The sequence below is a fragment of the Tauraco erythrolophus genome, chromosome 9 (genome assembly GCF_009769465.1).
Source record: "Tauraco erythrolophus isolate bTauEry1 chromosome 9, bTauEry1.pri, whole genome shotgun sequence".
Taxonomy (NCBI): Eukaryota; Metazoa; Chordata; class Aves; order Musophagiformes; family Musophagidae; genus Tauraco; species Tauraco erythrolophus.
Window position 1 is genome coordinate 3,440,763 of NC_141473.1, and position 25,028 is coordinate 3,465,790.

Sequence of the window (25,028 nt, forward strand, 5' to 3'; positions counted from 1 at the left end):
CCTCCCTTGTTCCTTGTCCTGCTCCAGCAATCCTGCTGGCTCTTCCTTGGCCACCAGGGTCTCTGGTGGTAGCCATCAGATGATGCATTGGGCACATGTCCCTCCCCTGCTGCCGATCTCGAGGTTCTACTTCTGCAGCTGAAGGCAACTGCAACTTCTCATCTCTTATCTATAACCAGCTCTGAAGTTCTTTAGCTGAGGTGGTGGTGATCTAAGTTTAATACTTATTTATTCAATAAGTATTAAACCAAGAATGAGGGCCTATAGGGATGGGCATTGTCGAGGTCTGTAACAGAAAGGTATCCCTCATATCTAAGTCATGAGTGGATGGCACTGAAAGGATGGGGTTAATAAGGCTTCTGGTATAGTCTGCTCACCTGTAAAGGTGTGGGCAGATCTGCTATTGCCTTTGAAAAAGCCGAGATTTCAGCTGCATTGTAGCAGACCTTTGGGAAAGTAACTCTTAACTGCACTAAAATACTTGGTCAATGCTTAGAATTTTAAAGTCCTTGCAAAAGGTATTTGAAGTTACCAACTTCTATTTATATTCTTAAAATAACAGTATTCCCAGAATGGTATCTAAATGAAGTTTAGAGTCGTAACTTGATGAATAATGATGGGAAGAAACCAATGCGGGAACAATTGCTTTGGAATTGCTGAAGACAAATTCAGCTCGCCGTTGCTGTATGAATGTTTATCAGGGGGACGTTTGCTATCCACATTTTCTTGGTGATTTTGCAAAATTGCACTGGCACTTCCTCCTTCTTTTACCATCAATCCAATTTTTGGATTGTCTGTTGATAAAACAAAGAAATTTCGTCGTCTCTTGAGGTGGCTATGAGTTGGGTCCACTAATGGGAATTCCAAGCCCATGTTCACCTCTGGAAAACCACTGCCTGAATCTGCCTGTGACGAAGGGGGCTTGCGAGAGATCCAGTACTGGATTGCAGCCAAAAGGGCTCTGACCTGGATTGAGAAAAATGCTGAGCCTCTTCGTTTCCCACTGATTTTAGTGTAGTCGAACGTACTCAGTACGTTGTAATGCCATAGTCTGCTATGGGGGAGGGGAGAAGTTAATTACACTCCATGCAAATATTTAGCCACTTTATGTAATGTATCTGAAATGTGAGCCGGCAAACTATCCCCTCAGTCCACTTATCTCTATTTTTTTCCTGACTTTCTAACTTCAATTATTTTCTCATCATTGCACTGTTCTTCCTTAATGCATGGATTACATGACGGAACAGAAAAGAAGTTCTTGTTTATTCAAGTGAAAAATTACACGAGTACATTTGTTGCATGTCTTTATAAGCAAAGCAACTTGCTTTCTAAAGTGTCTTTGGATGTATTACAAAGACAAATAATACGAAAACAGTACGATGGTATTTATCAACAGGTAATATTTTTTTTCCCTTGACTCAGTGCTGATGCAAAAACATCCTTGCTCTTAGGTTTAAATTATGCCTTAATTAGCTTGTTATAAAATCACCTGTGACTATTAATCTTGCAAAAATAATAGTAGATACATGTACATGGTGGCTGGAGCATAGTAGGTTTTATTTGTTTAAACTGCTTGTTTTCTTAAATTAAGTGCTTAAACGAATTAAAGACATTTTTGGGATGTCTCAGCTCTACCCTAATAAATGAGAGGCACAAGAATGTACACATAGATACTTCATTATTACCCATAAATCTGTACTTATTACAACTGTTAACTCTGGAATGTAGTTTTATGACTCCCATTTCATTGAAAACTATATAGGCTATTACTGATGCTAGATATTTGAATAGGAGCAATTTTGAATTTTGGGTTTGATTGCTTTTAATTGTGAATTATGCTGAAGCTGCTGTAGTCATTATCTTAAAAACTATTTAATTAAATGTAAGTATCCAGCTGTGTGTATTTTCAAAGAGCCAAAATGCTCTAAGATCTTGAACAGAAGAGCAATACATGTATGTATCACGGGGTTTGCAAAAACCTTCTCTCCTCAGTTTTCTTAGAATTTTCTTACTTTTGGGTGTTCTATTTACAGCCTTAATGATTGTTTTAGTCTCTATTTCTTGTGTGTAATTTGAATTTTTGAAATAACGAGCAGAAACTAGGGCTAAGACTCTGCTAGCAGGATCGACACGCGAAGCATCCTGGGCAGAGAGAGGAACGGAGACTTGAATCGTGTCCCACCCCTCGTTGTTCCAAAGAGGAACAAATCTGATATGCCCTGACTCTTCTGCCCACTGCCACCAAATGTGAGCCTTTTTTCCTCTTGATTTTCCTTCTTGAGTGTCTCACAGTCCTAATTACATTTCTTCCTCTCTGAGAGATTGTTGTCCTCCTTTCATTTTCACTCCAGTCCCCATCATTGTGCCAGATCGATAGCAGATCCCTATCCAAGTCGCTCTCCTCTCACTCTCTCTGTTTTGGTTCTTTTTCACCATTATTCCCTATCTTTCCTGTCTGAACTTCTTTCATTCCATGGCCACCTTTTAACTCCTGTCTCCTCTCTTGGGTTTCTCATTTGTCAGTGCCTTTAATCTTTATTTTTCTGCCAGTCTCTGGGATGAGCTTCTCTCTTCTCTTACCTCCCTTCCCCTACCTAATTTCTCAGGAAATCTTCCTCTTGATTGCCCCTCTCTTTCCCCACACCAGTGACATCCAGCCTCTAAACTCAGCCAGTCCCTCTTCCCCTCCTATATTCATGGATGAATCTGTGCCCCCTCGGATGTGCAAACCCTCAGCTGGTTACACAAACCAGCAAGAGTTCAGCTAAGGCTTCTGCCCAGACTTCAGGCATGCCTCTGAGTTAATGACTTGAGTTAAAGAATCAGCATTAACTTTGAATTTTCTGGCTTTTGACTTTTCTTTTCACAGCTTGACATTTTGGTAATGCTTTGTTTTCCTAGCACTTCAGAAAAAACAGATGGGGAATAATGTCACAGCAGAATGCGTAACCCTGGCTTTGGCAAGTCTGCCACCACATTACCACGGCTCTCCAGGGCTGGCTAATGGTGTTTTCCTCCCTCGTCCTGGAGCATTGCCCCTTCTGGTGCCACGTGCCAGAAGAACCACCGTTCGGTGTCTCATCCCAAAGCCAGCTTGACCGCCTTGGATAGGTGCCACCTTGAGTAGGTGGCAGCCATAGACAGACCTCTTGGCAGGGAACACGTGGCCTGCCAACGGTGCCAAGGAACAACAACCACAACAACAACAACAAAAAAGCCCAAACAACTGAGGTGACACGCGGAAAGACAGCCAACAGGGAAGGGTCAGCCCATGGGCGGAGCAGAGAATTGATTCACTAACCTTCTAGATGCATCTCACTGATTTTTCTGCAATACCTTGACAGAAACCAGATACTACAGTGATAGCTAATTTAAAGTTATCAATAGACAGTCACACTCGGATCTCCTGAATCCCAAATCTTTTCTGTAGTCACAGGATCACCCTGTTCCTCCCCAGCTACACAGTACGTTTAATCCGTGTGATATTGTACATGTCCTCTCTGAACTGTGACACAGTGGGGCCACGCAAACCGTTTCACAGGTATGATACAATTTAGTGTATTCCAGGAATGGTTTCAAGTAATTACATACATGAGTGCAACTTTGCACAAAGCCTTTTTTTTATAAGCAGTGGAGACTTACTGAAGGGATGTAGCCCCACTGGAGCACTACGTGCTGTACCACACAGGTCAGCCGGAGGCTGTGTAGCTCCCCCGTATCCACATCCCATCTCAGATGCCTAGAAGAAATAAATGGGATTAAAAATACTTGATTTGAACCGAATGCCATCATCTGGATGTTTAAAATGGAATGGAATCAATCTGATCTGAAAAAAAAAAAACATATGATAACATAATAGGGGGTTAAAGTGTTACTGGGTCCTCCTGAAACGCAACTAGAGAGATTCATGTTGTGAACAGCACACCTTTAATCTTAAACTATTTCAGAAGCTCCATTCTTGTGGTGTTTTGCTCTGCATTTGCAGGAAAGTTCCAGCCTAGGTTAATAATATAGCGGCAGTACTTCGCAATGCTCTCCAACGTACAGAAGTAGCTATTAAACTGTCAACAGCACTAAAAGATGACATTTTGATGGCAACGGATAGGAACCCCATCTTCCTGCTCGTGCTACTCAACATTTCTGTAGCTTTCAAGCACAGTCAACCGTAATTTGTCACCGACTTGCATACGTGACATCGGCTGAATAGGAAGTCTGAGCTACAACTGTGTCAATCAATTTTTCAGGCAAAACTCACATAGCATCAAAAGACAGCTGTTCCCTTGTCCTCTGTAGCTCTGGCACCCATTCCTGTTCACCATCTACCTGAAGACCTCTAGAGAAGTTGCAGGAGGTGCCAACTTCATTACTGAAGCTGTTCTACCGATATCGACCTGCATAATCCCCTTCCACAGCTGCAGCCAGAGATATCATTATTTATACAAAATGAAGAGCAAATTCCATCTTGGTACATCCTGCGGGGAAATGTTTCCCAGGACTGAGTTGACCAGCATCTGTCTGGCTATCTTCTCCCTTTCTGCCTAACCTTTCCTTTAATGTTGCACTTATCCTAAAGGATGTTTTCAACATTTAGTGCAGGTGAAGAAATAGCATTATTTCAGGTGAAAACATGTTTTGGCTGTTGTTAGAAGTCCTCCATAAGAAAGGGTGACCTCAACAGTGATCTCTGTATTCACCACCTTGAAACTCTGACTGCACCTGCAGTCTGGAAGAAACAGCAAATCCTCGTTTATGCCAAAATCTAGCAGATTATCAGAAACTGTTCTGTCCCTGCTGCAGTTTTAAGCTGGTGATCAAAGTCTTGCGAGTCATTCAATCCCATCTATATCAAAGACTGAATAAAGTTGTGCTTTTCACAGTCTAAAACAGACTAGAATATTAGAGGCAGAAATATTAGAGGCAGAAATAAGCTTTACTTATAAGTTCTCAGGCAAAATCAAGTGATTTCATATCCTTGTACTCCCAGTTGTTTTTCTCTCTTGTCTTAACTAGAATGCAAGAAAATGGTGGGGAGGGAAAGTGCATCCACCTGGGTTGTTCTAGAAAGGCTCAGCAGCAAACATTATGAGGTCTGCCATGAAACATTCATCAGCCTAATTTGCATTACAATGTGATGGTTCTCTGGATGAAATCTTGAAATCCTTGCAATTTTTTTTTTTTATTTAAAGATTAGCAAAATCACCATACACAACTGAGAGCAAGCCAGGTACTGTAGACTTCAATGAGCTACAAGAACACAATACAATGCCAAAAGGATTTTAAGTTTGTTCTTATGTGCTCTATATTTGAAGTCTTTATGCCTGTTCTGAGTCCAATAACTTTTTGTTATTTGTTTGGCAGAAGCATGTCTTCTAGAATGGTATGTAGGAAATGTAGAGGTCACTAGTGTACTCAGATTTTTGTAGGAGGTAATTACCTTCTCCATTAGAAATATGTTCCTCAGAAGTACTTCTGTCATCTGAGGTATTTTCTCCTTGTAAAGCCTTTTGTACACTGTAGCCAAGTTAACTCTCGATATCCTTTTTGACAGCAAACCAGCTTGAATCACATATTTTTAAGACCTTTATCCTTAGTGAGTTCAAACAATTTCTGCAGCTATTTTCTACACTCACTTGCCAGTGTCCTATTTCGAATACGGATACCAAAACTAATACGATATTCCAGTACTGCTCTTAGCAATTTTGGATAAAATGGTAAAATCAGTGTTTATACATCCCAATAATGCATTATATAACTACACGAATAAATGCTTAAAAAAATCCTTCATTGTATTCAATTATTAGTTTTGTGATCAATTGATTAGAATTGTGATTATTTTATTATTATCATTATTTTCAGTTATTGTAGATTTCTGGATGGTAAACATTGAGGAGAATAATGGTGCTGCTGCTAATTATTTAAAAAAGTGGAAATAGAAATTAAAATCTCACATTGAAAAACTGTCGTTTAAAAATGAACTGCTAGGTGTGACTATATTTTAAAAAGTAGATTCTAAATTTGCTGTCTTCCATGGCAGTTTTTTTTCCCTTATCTTGTACTTCGAAGGCAAACATTGTGGAAGCCAGGTGTTAGCTATTTCGCAGTCCAAGAGGTCATTGCAGAAATATGCTCAAATCCACGGGCAAGCAGAGTACATGGAGATTTCTTCTTAACTTTCCCCAAGAAGCACTCGGAAACAAAGAGCCCAGCTTCAATATTGAAGTCAAGAAAATGAAACATTCATGTGCTGTAGCTCGATGGTGTTGCTGTAGCCAAACTACCCACACCTGCCTACCTACGTAAGGTTGGGAACGCGCAACTGGATTTATACTCCGGCCATAAAACCTGCATTTAGGGACACAAATTCTAACCAATCAGGCTAAATAAATCAGCAGGCCCAGGTTTTATCATCACAGATAACCCTCATTAATCCAGCAAGCTTTTCTTGAAGACAAAGGACCAAATGAATTGCTTCATTGGAGTTGCCTGAGCAGCATGCTAATGCGGGGAGGTGGAAGGCATGAATTATTCATGCTCCCGCAGCCCGAGCAGGCAGATCCTGGTTTTTCCTGTTACCATTGCAACAAGTGGCAGCTGGCCCGGCTGTGCTTGGGCCATCGCCCATCGCGTCGGGCCACCGCATCGCCGCGGAGCCCCCAAATGCCGTCCGCGGAGGGAAAACCTCCCTGCCTCCGACACGCTTGGGTGGATTTTCAGGTTAAGCCCTGTGCAAAATGGACCCGGGAAGCACAGTCTTTTGTAACTCAAATGTACCTGACCATAAACTGCTCTTCTTGGAAGAAAACAGGCTGCTTCGGTAAGTTTGTGCAACTTTTGATGTTTTCTGAATCCTCTGTTTTTCTGTTTACAGTAGCTATCATGTGCAGTGTTTTACCACTCTTTCTAAAAACAGTCTGCATTCTTTTTGCTTTTGAAATGACTTAAAAGGCATTCAATGTTTTTAACTCTTAGGAAACATGTAAACAGTATGCACAGAGCTAACACTAAAGTTATGATCTAGCCTTCTTAAATTAACTCGTATTATTTAAATTTTCAAATCCCTGTAGCACACCACTAAAACAAAACACATGTGTGATCCAAGTCTGATTTCTGCAACCAAAACTGGCACTAATGTAATTCAGTGTCAAACTGGAGAATCTGAAAGAATGTGTCACTTTTTACTTTTCAAAAGTATTTCAAAAGAAATGCTAGCTCCCTGCTGGAGGTGTAACTTGTGTTGTTGCTCTTTATTCAGCTAAATACATTCCTGAATAGGTTGGGAACAGGAACTGAGACCTGCATAACATTCTTACCGTGCATTAACTATTCTGTTGTATCACAGAACAGTTGAAAAGCATTGATGAGTTACCCAATTTTTCTAAGGATAGGAAGGAGGTATATTTTGTATATAAAGCACCTATCAGCGATGAACTAAGACTAAACTCACCACTTCTTTATAAGGTGAAAAGCATGAAAATGCTTTTTGCTTTATTATTCATTATCAGTATACCTACCTATAAAACTTGTTTCAATTGTTTTTCTGATTTTTGTTATTTTCCAGTAGTGATACTATCAGCATTGCCTGACGACTCTCAGGTAACTCACTACTTGGCACAGTTAAAAAATTGATATAAATAATAAGCTCCCAAGAGCAGAGGCCATGGATAGGAGAGTGAATATGAAATGAATCATGAATAAGTTTGGATTGCGGATAACAAGCTCTCCCTCTTTTTATTTGTTCGTTTTTAATTACATAATCCAGGTTCTACCGCTTCTACTTTATTTTCTCTGTTTTGATCATAAAAGCATTTTATTTGACACCCAAAAGACAGCCAAATATTGAAGGAATGAACATACAGCATAATGATATCTGGTGCTAACAGGAATTAAATGCCCTGTGTTCTAAGAAACAAGAGGTGAAAATAGGGATATGTAAATAACAGGAGATAAACAAACAATGGGTGTAATCCTGCACTCCTGAATCATGGGAGTAATCCTTATTCATGTAAGTAATCCGGTTGGTTTCAATAGACTCACATCAGTAGGTGCTGTAGCATAAGGCCCATATTTTTCAAGGAGATAATAGTGTCTGTTTTACCTGTTTTTTCTGTAATGTAGTTTTAGCAACACAGTTCTTAGTGATGTGTTTGAATGCATTACTGATAAATTAGACTTTACCAAACATCTGTTTTGCTTCTAAAAGTATAAAAGAGAAAAATGGAATAACGTATTAGATGTGTCAGTAAGAAGGTACAAACCCTACATATTTGATTAGAGATGTTCTTGCAGTGGAACAGCTCTACTCACCCCGTTGACTGTATTTGTAGGTTACTTTCTGTACACGAGGTGTATAAACTTTGCTTCTTTTAGGATAGGATGCAGCTTTAGCAAAAAGTCACTATGACACCTGATGTCTCACAAAATATGTTTGAGTCTCCATAAAAATGATGTTGATAAATATTGTTCATCCTTTTGGTTTAAATACGTGGGGTTTAGGGTAACGTCCTGCGAATATTTTTGTTGCTGTTATGGTCTCTGACCTTGCCAAAATAACACCTGCAGTTTTTCCTTGGGAATAACCTGCTTGTATAAATGTTGTGGTTGCGTTGCCCTCCTCATCAGTCCTGCTTGGCATTTCTGAGCTTTCCACTCCAATAGCATGTCGTGCTGCCCTGTAATCCAGGATGGGGCTTGGGAGCACCTGTGTGCCCTTCCCCAGGCAGTGCATCTGTTAATGAGGGAAAACTAATTACTTAAAAGCTTTTGGTACAATGGAGTTGAGAAGTGTAAATAGTCATGAACTGCTCCTGGTGCTCTGCAAGCCATCAACCTGTGTTTGTGCTGGATGCCAGCAGTGGTAGTGTGGATGTGAACATTGTCCTGTAACTATTGCAGTCATTGCTGTTTCAAGATGCTTCTTCTGTGGAAGTATTCTCTGGTGTGCACCCTGACGGAGCCAAAATAGAAATGAAGCAAAAATGCAATGGATGACGGTTCCAGATGGTATAAAAAACTTACAGTTAAGTGAAGTTGGTATTAAGTACCTGTGGGCTTTTCGTGGGTTGCATTGAGATATCGAGAATGAACTGATTGTTCTTTAATCAGCTTCGCTACATGGCAAAGGTTTGGGTGTTGTGTATTTGCAAATGAGATATATTATTAGTATCATACTATATTATTAGTATCTAGTTGTACAGAGATATCACACAGAAACAGTTTACAGCTGAAGTTGCATGCCTGTGCTGGGCAGTAGGCAATCAAATGACCAGTGCCAAGAGGCTGGATTGGCAGACTGGCAGCTGCTGCTGGGGGGAGAGTCTGGAGTCACCCTTGGCAGCAGCATTTCTTTTTGCTTACTCCATGCAGGGTCCCAGCAGGAGCATTAAGTCTCTCCAGGTGAGTCCCTTTCTGACCCCTGCCCATGGCAAGGGCAGCACAATTCCTAATCCTTGGACAATGGCACAAGCATTGGTTGCACATTAACTTCAACTTTACAAACGGTTTTGAGGGTACTTTTCTCTACATCCGTTCTCCTGTGTTGAATTATTAAAAAAACAAAAAAAAAAATCACATGCATTATTTTTGTTCAAGCATCTCCTTGGCAAAGATTGGGTGCCCATTTTAAATTTTTATTACCTTTCATGAGTTTTAGACATGGGTGTTCATTCAAATTTATTGCAAAGTCTTTAAAATTTGGCCCAAAAATGTGTTTTAGAATGGTTCAGCTTATTTTGTATTGAAAATGATGTGTGTGGCCATTTGGAAAAGTCTGTTGTTTGTTTGTTGTTTTTTTTCCTCTGTGCTTGCAAACTACATACAGTAAAAGGTGTTTTCTGTAGTCACTGACATGCCATTGTCATGGAATCATGGCTTGGAAGGGACCTCGAAGATCATCTAGTTCCAACCCCCCTGCCATGGGCAGGGACACCCTCCACTACACCAGGTTGCCCAAAGCCTCATCCAACCTGGCCTTGAACACTGCCAGAGATGGGGCAGCCACAGCTTCTCTGGGCAACCTGTTCCAGTGCCTCACCACCCTCAGAGTGAAAAATATATTCCTTATATCCCATCTAAATCTCCCCTCTTTCTGTTTAAAGCCATTTAAAGCCACATCTCTCTTCTTTAGAGGATGTCCATGTCTCGTTCTTTCCCACCCAAGGCAGAGGGCAGGGGGGATGCTTAGTGTCTGCTATTTCCCCAGGTTAGAAGCTGCATGAGAGCAAAGCTGCGGGTGTGCATGCTGCCAGCCATGGCAAGGGCAGGTTCTTTGTGCTTTGGCAGCATCCCCTCCTTTGTGTAAGGTGCGTTTTGCTGCTCTTTGGGGTTGGTGACACAAAGGTGGTGTGTTGTGGCATTGTGACAGTTGATGGACTTTGCTGTACCAACATGGAAGCGTTGATTCCATTGCAAAGCTTGTACAATTGGTAGTAAAGCTGGAATAAGATATTTGTAACTATACTGACCTCCAGTTCTAAGCCTAGTAGCACACGAAATAAAAGGTAAGTTTTAAAGTACAGGTAGAGGCAATTGTGTTTGGCAGCTGCCTGGAAGCCTGTGGCAGAGAAAGTGGAAAGACTGGAAAAGCCAGCATGCAGCCCGCAGAGCGTGCAGATTGAGCAAGGTCAGGGAGCGTGGCCCTGGCACAGCCCAGCGCTGGCTGAACATCAGTCATCTGCTTTATTGGTCCTCCGGGTCGGAGCCACGTAGCAAACTTCAGCTAACACGGCCCGATGTGGTCGCTGGCTGGGGAGCAGTGCCTGGAGCAGGAGACACGTCCCGTGGTTCGGCATGTCCTCGTGATGGGACTTGCCACGTTTGTTGTGTGTAGGACCTCAGGGACAGCAGTGTCACATATGTGGCCAGGAAGCAGCCCCCAGTGGAAGGGATCCACATTGTAGATAACTCGGTTTGGTCTTTAACCTCAACAAAAGATTAAACCAACACAACTACCTTAGTTATATGCTTTTATTACAAGCTGCCTAACGGCTTCCAAGTGGAAAAGCTGGGCTGGGATGACTCCACATATTAAATAGGACAACAGCACAGCTAAAACTGCAATGCATATGGACTTCCTATGATAAAGGTTTTTACTTGTTCTCCATCTGTTCCTTTGCTGTAAATCCCACTCTGTGCCTGAGAGCAGCCAGGCCTGGAGGAGCAGGTGTCCTTACCCTCTCTGCAGTCTAGCCCAACCCCAAGCTGATATCTCCCCAGGACATGTTTCAAGACTACTCTTCTTTCAGACAACATAGCTCTTGTTTCGTGTGACATTTCTGTCTCTGTGTGTCTCCAGAGAGGAAGAGGTGAGCAGAGGACCGTCACACTCAAACCTATGTGTGTGGTCCCAGGCTCAAACCTGTCTCAGATGACAATCAATGATGTGCAACATGCATTAATCAGGGTTGTGTGTGATGGTGTAACACGTCAGTCACACGTCCCATGGCTTGTAAAATTCACGCATGAAAGATTCATCCTCAAGTTTTGAATTGCGTAGTTCTTTGGGAAAGGGTATTTCTTCCTCCCAGTGGAATAATCAGTTCAGGAATTAGCTGAGCTCCTGAGGAGGGTTTTTTTGTGTGTGTGTGCGTGCACCCAGTAGTGACACCTAGTGATGCCCAAGGAAGATTTGATTTCTTGAGCAGGAGAATGGGTAGGGAGGGGGCAAGAGGAGAGAGGTCTGGTCTCTTTTCTAGTTGAACTGCAGATGCCGAAATCATTTAGAGCTACAGAAAGGGAAGTTCTGAACCTGAACGTCAGCCTTAATATATTTAATGACAACTACTGAACTGTCACCTACTGGTTGACAGTAATTACTAACAGGCAGAAGGCAACTGTTTTTATAACTGTAAAGTATATTTAGGGTCCGTGCCACAGCCTTGTCATGTAGCCACGGCTGACAAACAAAGCATCTCTTCCAGATCTGAATTAGCTTCATTAGATGAGTAAAAAACACTGATTGAAAACTTTTAATCTCACAGTTTTCAGGAACTGACTTGCCTATAGCACATGTTGCTGTATTGTGCTGTGAGTGCAATTAGCTGGAAGAGCATGTTCATTTTCATTCAGTAGTTGACAGTGGTGTCGTTCAAAATGATCTCTAGGATTATGAGCAGTAAATGATGGTATGCTTTCAAAGGTTAAACCGTTTGATTTTTTTTTTTAGTATAATTTGCTTATGTTCAGAGAAGCTACTTTAGGAATATTATTAGACACTGGAGTCTCCCTCTAACCATTACAGTAATGAACAAGTTGGAAACTGTTCGATATGTCCATGGTTTGAGGCATCAGTGGCCCCAGAGAGAAATGTGTTATCTTCTAACCAAGTTTTAATTGTTTCCTGAGCTGATAAAAGAGTTAATCTATTCCTGGTGAGATAGGCACTTCAGTTGTGGGTGAATCTTAGAAAACACTTTTGGTTGCTGTCAAAATCAAGCGATCTGCGTGAATTACTCCAAGTAATATTGTGGTGTTTTTCTGTAACAACCACGTTGTCATTTTTGCTGTTTTTGCATTTCCTGGCAACACATTTCTGAGAGATTTGTTCTTGCCGTGGAACTACACTTGTGACCCCCTCCTGTGGCACCGTCTGACAGTCCACCACGAGCAACTGGGAAAATTCAGCGTAAGCTACTGTCGGGCATATGATGATGACCACTGTCTATTTGGAACACATCATCTTTCCTCAATTCCCTGCAAAGTGTAGACAGCCTCTCACTGAGTGTTGCATCCTGGCTTGTTGATGGTGTGTTACCATTAATAATCAGGGTCCTGCATGGGGATGTATCACAGACAACTAAAAATATGCTTTTGCTGCCTTTATACAAACGTTTCCTGATGAATAAAGACCATCAGTGTAGGCTCTCTAAGGGACAGGGGACGTAATGGTGCAGAACAAACATATAATAAACAGTGATGAAATTAGCTGTTGCCTGTTATTTTGGCCGTCTTTTGAAAGATGAAGAATCGAGTCAAGAAAATATAGATACAATTTTATCTGTAGTATAGCCCAGGATAAGCGTATGGAAAAAATAAGTGCTTTTAGCATCAGAAGACTGAGCAAAAGGTAAACAGTAGCTCATGGGTAGCATGGAGCGTCTCTAGGATTGTGTTTCAAATCTATCTGTTTGAATTTTGTTGATTGCATTTATTTTTATAGCTCTATCGATCTAGACTTCTAGCATCTCTTAGACTTGCCTACATGTAAGATAAAGTTGGGAGGTTGCGTACTCAACAACCGGGCAGTCTGGGGAGACAGCTTGCATGGCTTGGCTTGGAAATCCCCACGGGGAAGCGAGGGCAAAGCAGAGCCCGTGGCCACACATTGACAGCTACTCTCTGCAACTCCTCTGCCTACTGTCTCTTCTCAAACTGCCAACTGCTGCTTTTCGGGTGCTGAGCAGGAGCCTGTTCTCCTCTCCATGCCACCAGTGCCATGCTGATACAGCTCTCCTCACATCCAGCGTTTCAGCCACGTAGATGGAGCAAATACATTCACAACCATCAGATGATTGTATGTGTAAATCAATCCTACCCGTAGCTCTTGTGTGTAGGGAAGGCTGTTTTGAAAATGTATTTTAAATTATTTTATTTTTTTTCCCCCAATAATATCAGGCTTTAACAGGTAATGAAGTACCCTGCAACAGAAGGAGGATACTTTTTACCTGTGTAGTCACTTCTTGTTAGCAGGTTGCTTTTTAGGCCAAATTGTACTGAAAGCAAGGTTTAATCAACAACCATTGGCTGACTCTCGCCTTGCTAAAATTTCCTTCAGCCTGCTTTTTGCTCATGTGACTGAGTGAATGAAAATGAGACACCCGTTAAATCGAAGGTGGGTGCTCACCTTTGTTAATAATACTGAGCAGGACTGCAAAACCAGGAAAGCAGTCTGCAGTGAGGTTCCGTGCTAACCTGCGGATGACAGCACCAAATTTCTCAGCGCAGTTTAAAAAAAAAAAAAGAATTGAAGCAGTGCGATTTCATTCTCGTTTCCTACGTCTAAAATTAGATGTTGACAATACAATGTGCATTGTCACACCGAGTATGATAAACCATAGAGTGCATTGCAGATATATCCTTGCCATATAGAATGAAATAGTTGCACGGAGATATAGAACTTAACGGGAGAACAGAAAAAGATGAGTGCCAGAATGGACGTAGCAAATAGTTAACTGCTGCTCCAGTAGATTTAGGAGGGTTGCTATGGTTTCTTTTATAAAAATCTTCCAGACACAGGAATGACTTTTGCAAACAATGCTGAACGTGGGCGTAACGAAACGTACCACACATGCAGCACCAGCCCATGTGCGCGGGGCTGAGCGAGCGTTCATCGCTTGGTGGGTGCTGAGCATGGCCAGGTCTGTCATTCCCTGTCCTCTCCTTGAAATTAAATTGTCATGGTGTGAATTGAGACCTGCCCAGTGGTAACACCGTTGCTTGGTGAAGAGATGAGCACGCAGCATGGCATTGCCATAACACCCCTGTTCCTATTTTCCTGTTGTATCCTCCTCTTTGTGTTATCTCACATTTCTGAATTTCTCAATGCAGAAATTTTTAGGGCAAATGCTGCTTGCTTCAGGTTTTTTTTTGTTCTTTCTTTGCTTGCCTAGTGCCTTGAACAACAGCTCATGACCTAGTTCTGTCTTTTAATTGCTACTGCAATATGAATTTTAATTCCAGCTAGAGTCCAGATGTATTGAGTACATGCAGCACATGTCAGGGCCAGTGCCATTTACCTTCCAGGCCAGTGTTTCCCAGCCCTTTGAATTCAAAGAGCCCTTCACCTTTTTGAAAAAAAATCTTAAACCATCACCAGGTATTTCACTGTTGTCTGGTGCTGGGAAACGGGCATAATAACTGTTACTCTAAATCACAGAATCAAAGATCATCTAGTTCCAACCCTCCTGCCATGCTAACGTTTTTTCTCTTACAGCTTAGTTTGGTTTACTATTCTTTAAGCTTCAACTAAAAAACATTGCTGGAGATGAACGTGAGCCTTGTGCTTGCACCCTCCAGTGCCCAAGTGAACTTGGCCATGGGCCCACCTCTGCTTATAGATACTTAATATTTTTTGCTTCTTTCCATGACTGTTTTGATGACTTACGGACATTGGTGGTAGATGATGTGAGTGGGTGATCAAGAACCCATGTAGGTATTATGCAAATAGTGGAGATCATAACTTGATGAACAAGGTATTAGATTTCGAACGCTCCAAAAGAGTACACTCCTTGGAACAATGTAAACTTTTTTTTTGTTTTTACAAAAAATGTCTTTATTTACTTCTCTGTGCTTTAAAAGAAACACTAGTTACATTTACTGCATTCTGAGCATCCCACAGATTTCTTCTATCGGTTGACATTTAGCGGTTGTGCTTAGCTAAGATTTCTCTTTTCCTCCACTGAAACGGGTAGTGAAGGCAAGTTATCAATATGCTTTCTACTGACAGCTCCAGAAAGGGATTAATTTAAATCATTCTATGATTGCAGTTTGGGAAAGACACTGGAACCATTTGTGAGGGGAAAAAAAAAGTGTATAGAAAAACATAAGCTGTTTTAGGTTAGATTAGATCGTGAAATGCTGGGATACACTAGTATTCAATCAGTGTAGAAGTTTAATTGTTCATATTAGGAAAATCACAAAAAAATGTTAAAAAAAAAAAAGGCAGCGTCTGATGTGCACATAAGCGTGCTCTGCCCAAAACATACACATTCAAGGCATGTGTGAGCATTTTACTTTGTATCATACCAGTTGATGTAGAATGTAGAAAAGGAGAGTCGCTAATACTCTGGAGAGGCAGAGGAGGAGCAGAAAGCTGAGGGGACAGCCTCACACAAGCACTGGAAACGTGGCTGGATGGGGAGACCCAGGGAAAGACAACACATGGGCACGTTTGGGTCGAGTGCTGGCGAAAGCAGCTTTGCCCTAGGAGCAGAGCAGCTGCCTGTTCTGCAGCTCCACGGGCTCCTCCATAGCAGTCAAGGCTTTGCACCATCTTTGGGAAGGATGGAGGAGAATCCTTGTCTTCCTCATTACAGTATCTTCTTTCCCAAAAAACTACTTGCCGTACCCTGGTGCTGCTAGCCGCTCTGCCAAGGAAAGATTTAAAAGCACTGCTGCTTCGAATTGTTATCACAGTGATGTAAAACAGATATGATGTATGATGCGACTTGTTCTCACAGAAGACATAATGTTACTGCCTTATGTTATTACTGATATTGGATGTAAAATACAATTATGTTTAATTAGCTGTCTAAAATGCATTCCTTGCCAAGGATATGGTGAGCAGGAGGGAAAATCACCTTCTTGGAGAGAAGTCTTATAGCAAGATGACGAGAAAAAGTAGATAGTACAGCTGAGAAATTTCTCAGCTAAATTTCTGAGAAACAGAAATTTAATACATTAAACCCCAAGACCCCCTCAAAAGCTGTGGAGCCTTGTAGCTGAGATTTCAGAATATAAACCAGTGATTTAGCTGTAAAATAAATCTCTTTAAAAGGAAACTGTCATGATATCACCCACAAACATTTTAGAACAGCAAATTAATCTGAAGGTTAGGAGAAAGATAGCAGAAAGATGCTTCTGTGCTCAAAGGATGAGTACCTTTATGTTTGGGAAAAAGATTTCACCCAAAGGGGAGAAGACCTTCTGTTCCTCACCCAAAGGGCTGAAGTGCAAAATCCTGCTGTGGTCCAGGGAGTCATCTCTATATCATCTCTTTGATACCTAAATTCATGGTGGCAACGTGAGATCACTAAATAAGGTTTGATCTTCTCTTTGCATCCTCCGAGGAGGCAGGAGACCAAGTTTGTTGACCAGCAATCTGCGTTGGTCTCTTGACTCATCTTGGTGTGGCTGATGGCAGTTTCTGCTCTGTTGTGCGGCCCAAAGCCAGAGCCCCCCTTGGCAGCGTGCAGGGCCGTTCTCCAGCAGCTGAGCTGTTACCAGTTGCTCTCACGGATGTCCCTCCTGCGGGAAACGTGGGCTGCCTTGGTTATTGCTCGTGGGAGGGGGATGTGGGAGCGTGAGCCAAACAGCACTGCAGCTCCCTTTTCTCTTGCAGGTGGGAAAATAAAAGGGCTTGTAAATGGGTCTCTCAGCCCTCTTCCATAAAACCAAGGGGTCTCTTCTTGCTCAGGACTCATCAGGGAACTGTGGGAAAGGTCCCCTCTTGCATAGCTTCTGCTGGCACAGAGTGCAAGGGCTGCAATGGCACAGGACGTGGCTGGGGCAAGTCTGCGACTCCAAAATCGTGTCGTCACCTGCAAACCTCTCCCTGAACAGGTGGGACTGCACAGGGATAGCATGTGGGAAGTGTCCAAGGAAAGAAGGCTGAACGCAGGGTTGATAGGCTTGAGCAGCGTTCAAGAGCTGTTTTGGTGGCTCCTTCCAAGAGCTCGTCCAGCTCAGCAAAAGGAGCAAAAAGGTCAGAAAGAGTCAGGGGAGAGAAACCTGAGGAAGGGCTCAGTGGTCTGCGAGGAAGCGTGTGCTACTGTCTGCATTTTACAGGCTGGTAAATGAAGTCCTGGCTCGGGTCAGTAAGAAGAAGCTAAGGAGAGAGTGAGCAAGGGGCGTTATCTTATCTGCTGGGATTGCCTTTCCAGCCCTTCCAGCTGATAAATGATCACGGCAGGGTCCTGTGGAATGACTTAGTCTTAATCATCTACGCTCATTTACTGTCTGGATCTTCAGTGAGTTTCGCTGCCTCTTACTCACATCCGAATTCTGCTTTATTGCTTTTAATGTTGGTTCTTTTCCCCTTTGTGGTCCTCAGGTAGCAACTGCCTTTCAGCTCGTTTTTGGAAACCAGCAATATTATTTCCTGAGAGGATTAATTTCTTTAATTTGTTGTTGTTCTAGTGTCTGACACATCCTGCTAGTGCAGAGCTCTCCCTGGACTCTAGAGTCTCTGCAGTACGTGTATCTTGAACACAGTTTATTTTAATCAGGGCTCCTGGAATTTGGTAATACTTCAGGCCAATTTCTACAGTAAATCTGAGCACATTCAGCAAAAAGATGTGCAGTCGGTGATCAGACATAATTGCCAACAATTTCATACCTACAGAACCCTTACTTGACTCTAACGTTCCTGGAGCCCCATCCTTCCCATCACCGTTTCAAGCAGGAATCACGCAGTTGCTAGGGGATGGAATTTTTTATGCACTTACACATGAAATATTTTTAGCATGGAGAATTACCCGTACAGTTTTCTGGTTAATATTTGCTATATTAAAATGGAAGGACCAAAAATGCAATGAGAAGCAAATTTCTAGAGGTCCGGAGGCCAGGTTTGATACAGGTACTTCCCAGGCATTCAAAATATTACTTGAATCCATGTCTGCTGAATTTAGCTGGAGCTCTGACCATTACAGGCTGTCACAGGAGAGTTCCTCTTCTACTCCTGACTCAGTTACCAAGTCTTGTGCTTCTCATAATATCACCATTGCTGTAAATAAAGTCAAATTCACTCTCCTTTTTCTTTCCTGTTCTAAGGAAAAAGGAAGTGGCTGACTTCTACCACCGAGCATCGCACTGAGCCCAAGCCTCAGAGGAACTCTTGGTTGAATTTCAATTAAGTATTTTTTCAGCAAACTTGTGCTTATTGATGCACTGAATTTAAAAAACAAAGCCTCCCATGTTTATTGCCCATTTTAAAATTCTCACTTGAAGAGCACCTAGTACATAAAGGTTAAAAATAACAGATATACCTAAACAACATAGGTCTCCTTAAAATTTTACAGATGAGTCAGTAGGAGACACAGTACTTTAGCATACCACTAGATTATGTTTAGTGCTACTGTATTTTCCATAATGCATTCTGTTCCTTATGCAGCCTAATACTTGTTTTCCTTTTACCCTGTTCTCCAACGCTGAAAAGATGTTTACATTAAGCTGTTCGTGACTCTTGGTCTTTTTCCTAAGTGATTAGTTGATTGCAGCTCAATAATGTTTGAGTAGTTCAAATTGTTTCTTGCACTTCATGTTTGTAGCGATCTGAGTCTGTCTATATACAACCTCTGAATTGTGTCCAATTCTGGGACTCATTAACTGTGCATGTGTCAGGCAGGCCCCACTTCTAGCATAAGCACTTTCCTTCTCTTGCTTCTCTCCTTTTCCAGCTGGGGTTGCACAGGCTGATTGCAAGAAGGAATCATCACCAGAGGATAGTCCCTGGAAGTGCTCTCCTGTTGAAATGAAATTCCTCTCAACCTGGGATTCCCACACTGTGAAGTACACACCATAGTGCTACTAGAATATTGGATGGGCTGCTCCCAAATGCCTTTGTAGATGTACTTAACCAAGATGCATGAGATAGCAGTACCTCAAAAAAATATCCCTATCTTGTAGAAGTCCTTGCCATACCCCTGTGACCCTACCCCTCTTCCAGTTCAGGTGAGCTCCTCTGCTGAGACACTTACCCCAATTAGCTGCAAGGTGTTTGGGCTGATGCGACAACAGGTGAGGTTGGATTTGACTTCTGGATGTCAAGGGTGGTATCAAGGACTGAGGTATGTGAGAAGTGGTAGGAAGGTTGGGAGACAGGAAATACTTTGGGGTCCTAGGTAGGTGTGTAAGGATGTGATATGGTTTAATAGAGGAAGAAGCAATTGATGCATGTCTTGCACTTATGCACACATGTCTCTCTGCTACAGAACATGTATCTTTAATAGTTTAACCAAGGGTGATAACACAATGCTAAAAAACAGGTAGCAGGTAGTGGTAGTAGGATGGAAACTTCATGGAAGGAATATTGTTTAGCAAACAAGGATATATTGTGCGTTATAGAGCTTGGTGCCACCTATGTTGGTTTTAAAGCAGCAGAAGGGAATGTCAGGGCTGCAGTTCTTGGTTCTTATTTTTTAATGTACTTTAATAAAGTACTTCTTGTAGTGCAGAATGCATGAGCAGTCCCTGGAGCAAAGAGTTCCTTCTAGCCGTGGATTGCCTCCCTTATTCCTTTATGTCCTTTCTTTTGTCCCACGAGCTCTCTAAAGTTTTACCCGGCCCACCCTCCAGCCTGGTTAATGGGTTTGTGCGGGGCAATACACTTCTGAATCTCAGGTCCATCTCCTGTTTCTTTAGCCCTTTAATGAGCCATTTACTGATGAGAGAAACTAGCAGAGACACCTGACATGAAGGAGTGGGTTTGAGCTGCGGATCCCAGCACCTGGGAAGAAGGTGGCAGTTGAGATATGCCCTCCCCGTTAGCTCATCAGCTAGTTTGAGCACTGTCCCCTCCACCTCCCCTCTTTAAATCCTCTTGATTTTCTTGTTTTTGAAATGTGAGACTTTTTCTATTGGTTCATGGGACCAGGGCACTTCAGAGGACACTCCTGGCTCAGTGCTGAAGCTGGAAAGTGGTCTGTATTGTAGTCCTTCTCCTTGGCCACGCACAAAGCACAGGCTCAAATCAGCCTAAGCAGCCCTACCCAGTTAGGAGGGCTGCAAACTGGGAGAAGGTCTTCAGCACAACACCTTGGATGCAAAACTGAGGGATGGTGGCAAGAGGGGACAGTATGTGCAAGAGGGCAACTGCTACGTGAAAACGAAGCTTCTCCAAAAACCATAGCTCTGCTTAACCATCCAACCTCTGCTGCGAACCACCATGAACCGCACATCCGTGTGCCAAGATCCACCAAGATCCACAACATGTCAGCAGAAAGAAAATGCTGTATTTGCATATTTGTAGAGATTTCACCCAGATTCTTCCTCTTCCTGGTAGGTGCTGCTGGGGAGAGGTGAAGTCTCTGTCTTTGGGCAAACGGTGCCAGCACTGATGCTTTGTGTTGAGGGCTCATTAACTCCACAGTGCTGCTTCTGAAGATGAAAAGTCTTCTTTTCACAGTGCAGGAGTTTTAACTGTGCCCTGGCTAAAGATTACCTCAACCTGCTATAAACGGAGATGTTTCACTAATTGGTTTCTTGGTTCATTAGCCAAATTGTGTGTATGGGGGGAATGGAAAACGCTCAGAATGAATTTCCCTTGCAATCCTTAATTTAAATGGTGAATAATAATTTTACCTTGAAGAAAACGTGTTATGTGATTTGCAGTGATGGAGTTATTTTTTTTTATTTTGGGATTGTTTGCCACCCTTAAAGCTTTGTGGGAAAATGATCTTCAGCTGTGCCTCGTTCTAACATGGGATGACACCACGTAGGAAAGTATCATCATTCTAGTATAATGTAATAATTTCAGATTTTATACAGAAACACTTTGTCATGGGCTGCTCCTCCTCATATATTGCTTTAAGTAGTGAGATAACAGCAAAAATCTTTAAAAGTCAGCTTTACTGCAATGGATGCTGAGGCTCTGTTTCCAGTACAGCTCTGGGAGTAACAAAAATACGTGTTCCTACTTTCCTCCTTCCAACGCTGCGTTCCCAGCTAAAAACCAAAGATTAACTCTGAGCAGCTAAAGGGGACAAATTCCACTAATTCGTTGAAGCGAACGCTGTAGAATTTAATCCGTTTTATGAATTTTCTACCATTGATTGTTACGGCATGGCTGGGGCACGGGAGGTCATTTGTAAGCACTGAATTGCTAGTTGTGTGACAGCAAAAAAAAGAAGGCTAAAAGAAAGGTTAAATTAAAGAAGCTGCTAGAAGCCGTTTTTGTAAGATGAATGTATATTATCTAAATTAATGACAGCAAACCTCCAATTAGCTGAATGCTGATGCAGAATTACAGCTTTATAAGGTAAATACATGTTTTCTCAAGCCAAAGGGTTGGGTAAGGAAATGTTTAGCCTGCAGTTGTAAGAGGGTTACAGGTAGATGGACGTTTTCTGTGTTTTGGGGCACGGTGACCTCACTGCTGTTGCTGACAGAGCTTTCCAATAAATCTGTCATTTTTTCCTCGCAGCAATACAGACTATGGAACTTGTGACCCTGTTCTCTCGAGTATCCTTCCATCATATGGGATGGGCAAAAGCCTTGAATGTGCTGCTTTGTTTTTCAATAAATAGCTTAGTTTTTATTTTGGAAGAGAGATTTCTTCTTCAGCCCAGTGCATGTTGTTTTGGCACGAATAAGTTTGAAGTGGAACCTCTAAACTTGTTCCTCTTCTGTCTATGTATTGAATTCCTCTGTAAATATGCATCAAAGAGAAGAGCAGTTATGAACTGCTTTTGTTGTGGTTTTGCATTTTATACCTACTAAAATAATTGAATAACAGAGTTATTTGAACAATTTACTCCTGGGAAAGAGTAGAATTTTCTTGTAGATTGTCTTTATGGGAAAGGTGGGTTAATCTAGATTTGTCATCTTGTAGATATGAATACGTGCAGTATACTGTTTAGCTGTGTATGGGATTTTGCTGTCATTATGGCTTTGAATATCAGGGGGGAAAAAAAATCTGATCTGTAAAAACAAAAAAAAACAAACCCAAACAAACAAAAAAAACGAAACAAACAAAAAACCCCAAACAAATAAAATCCCACCCCAAACACCCAGGACAACAACAACAATGAAAACTCACCCTCGCATTATTTCTTAAGGTCATATTTTCCTAAATATTTCTGAAGGATGCCCACAATGTCTTTTATAGAGGCCCTGTGATGGGAACGTAATAGCCACAGTGGGTCAGAGCAGAGATCCAGTTACATCATCCTTATTCTGGTCATTTTGGTTCACAATTTGATTACATGCTGTGCAGAAAAAAATATCTTCTAACATGCCTGTACCCACCCAGTAGTTTCACATCTCCTCATCTCTCTTCCTACGCATTTTTTGAAAGCTGTTCATGATTTTTGTAGATCTCTACCATGTTGCTGCTTTTTTGACTTTCGCTGACAAGTCTCAACTTATTTAGTGTCAGTGTTTTGCAGTAACAGTCTGGGCCATTCTGGGAAAATACTAGTTCTCGGTATACGTCTGCTATTTTAGGATGGAAATTGAGTTTAAGGAGATTTTGAGGTGCTGCTGTGTGTATTTTGTTTATTTACCTAGTTTACTGTGTATTTTCCTTGGTTCTTGGCCCTGTTTTTTTTTTTTATTTTAATCTGACACTCTCTCTCCACTCAGTCCAAAGATATGGTGGCTTTTATAACCAATTTTTCTTCAGTTTTTAGTTGGGGGCGGGGGGGGGGGGAATCAAGGAAAAAAATGAAAAAAAAACCAAGAAAACTCTACTCTCTCAGCTTTAAAAGTATCAACTGTGTTTTCTACTCTGCTGTAGATGGAGCTTTCTTTGCAGGCCTCCTCCTTAGTCCACAGGGTTTTCCCAGTAAAGCTCTCTTTCCTTCTCTCCATTGCATTTTCCTGCACAGGGACTGCTCTGTTAGGGTGAGACTGTTTTTCCTGTGAAGGTTTTTCTTTTTTTTTCCTGTGTCCATCTCTGTCTTTCCCAGTTTGTCTGACTATCTGAGGAGAGATGACTTCTTCTGAAAGCTGAGTGATATTTCCATCACATGTAATCAAAGACTAGTAGTTAGATATGTTGCTTGACCCAGATCACTGGCTGGACACCAGCCCACCTTTTCCTTAATTCATTTTTTCCTCTCTTTGATCCCCACTGCTGTTTATTTTAAATTGCTAGCAATCGCTAAGAGACATTTAGCAAAAGCTTTGGATAGAAGATGAATTCTAAAATCAGTAGCTTTTCCTCATACTGTTTTTTCAAACTGAAATCCTCTTGAAAGGTCACTTGAAGGCTCGAAATACTTGAATGTTCAGTTTGCTGTTGATTTTTCTCATGGTGATTGACTAGCCATCAAGCTCATCATGCTCTTCTACTAAAAACAGAGTAAGTGCTTACATTTTCTTTTCTTGTAAAGAAAGAGCTCACTGATGTTCTTCAATACAGCTGATGGTGGAATTGCGTGGTGGAATAGCTCTGTACATCACCAGTGAGATGCCATCATGACTTCTTAATTGTTGGTGGCTTGTTTGTATGGGGTCTTTTTGTCGAGTGAATGGTCTTGGTCATCGTGATAATGACGTGTCTTCAGCTGTTGTAGAGTTGGCTGTGGATGTGTTGTATCGGGTAATGTGTCTGTAGCTGGAGGCTTGGTTTGATATCCTTTCACCAAGTCTGGCTGAAATAAGGGTTATTGAGTTCACAGTACTTCATGCAATCCCAAATAGTGTATATTTTCACAAACGTTTTATGGTAGATTAAAACACTGAATTGACTCAGGAATGGCTGAAGATGTCTCTTTTATAAATTAAATAACAAATATAGACCCACGACTATCATATGTGCAAGGATCATATTGCTTCTAAGACCTTTTCACAATTGTAGAAGAAAAAACAACCTTAAGTTTTTGACTAGGTGGTAACTTTCAGCATTGACCTGCCTACATAGGAGTTTGATGCCATTTAGTCTTTTTTTAAGCAGCATGATGAAACCTGTAAGCTTACATGTGTCATCTTGGTACGCTTTTATCTTTGAGATTAGTGTATCTCTGTTCTTTGTTCTTAGTTCATGGCCTTAAAATACTTTTCCATTTAGCTTCCAGGCTTTAATGATCCAGTTCTGCACTGAGAAAATGCAGAATATTGAGTTGTGGTAGAAAAATGTTAATACCATCCAGTGATTTTCTTTTTTTATTTTTTTTTTCCCTTGGGAGAAGACAGATCATGTAAATGAGGCCATCATTACTGAGAAGCTAACTTAAAATTTTTCATTTCTCCAGTACAAAGTGCCAAGCCTTTTTAAGAAAATGGAAGATGGTGTTTTATGGAACTCAGTAGCAAAAATACAATAGCTCTGTGTCTCTCTCTTCAAAAAGCTGCAAGGCTGTGGGGTTTTTTGTAATGAGTGAAAAAGTAAATTGTATGTTATTTCTGCAAGAGAATTAACTTTTATTTATTTAAAACAATCAGTGTTTATTATAACTTAGGCACTTGGAGAAACAGATTTGAAAAAAAATACATACTGTCTTGGATTTACAATAGGTTTTGTGTGTTTGGTTTTCCCCACAATTAAATAAAACCTTATCCTTAAAAAAAGAACTATTAAATATTCTTCAGTTCTTATTAAATGCTCTTCAGTTCTGTATAATCCTGTATCATCTTCTATTTGGCAGCCGCACAGC

The 25,028-nt window shown here is 41.5% G+C and overlaps 1 protein-coding gene across 1 annotated transcript in view; it reads left to right on the plus strand.

The window, feature by feature from the left end:
- Positions 1–23,881: 23,881 nt before the first annotated feature.
- C9H10orf90 (chromosome 9 C10orf90 homolog) overlaps positions 23,882–25,028 on the plus strand; it is a 51,958-nt gene continuing 50,811 nt past the window's right edge. Inside the window, 1 exon segment of the mRNA XM_086616794.1 lies at positions 23,882–23,974. Coding sequence (XP_086472920.1) covers positions 23,882–23,974 — 93 coding nt within the window.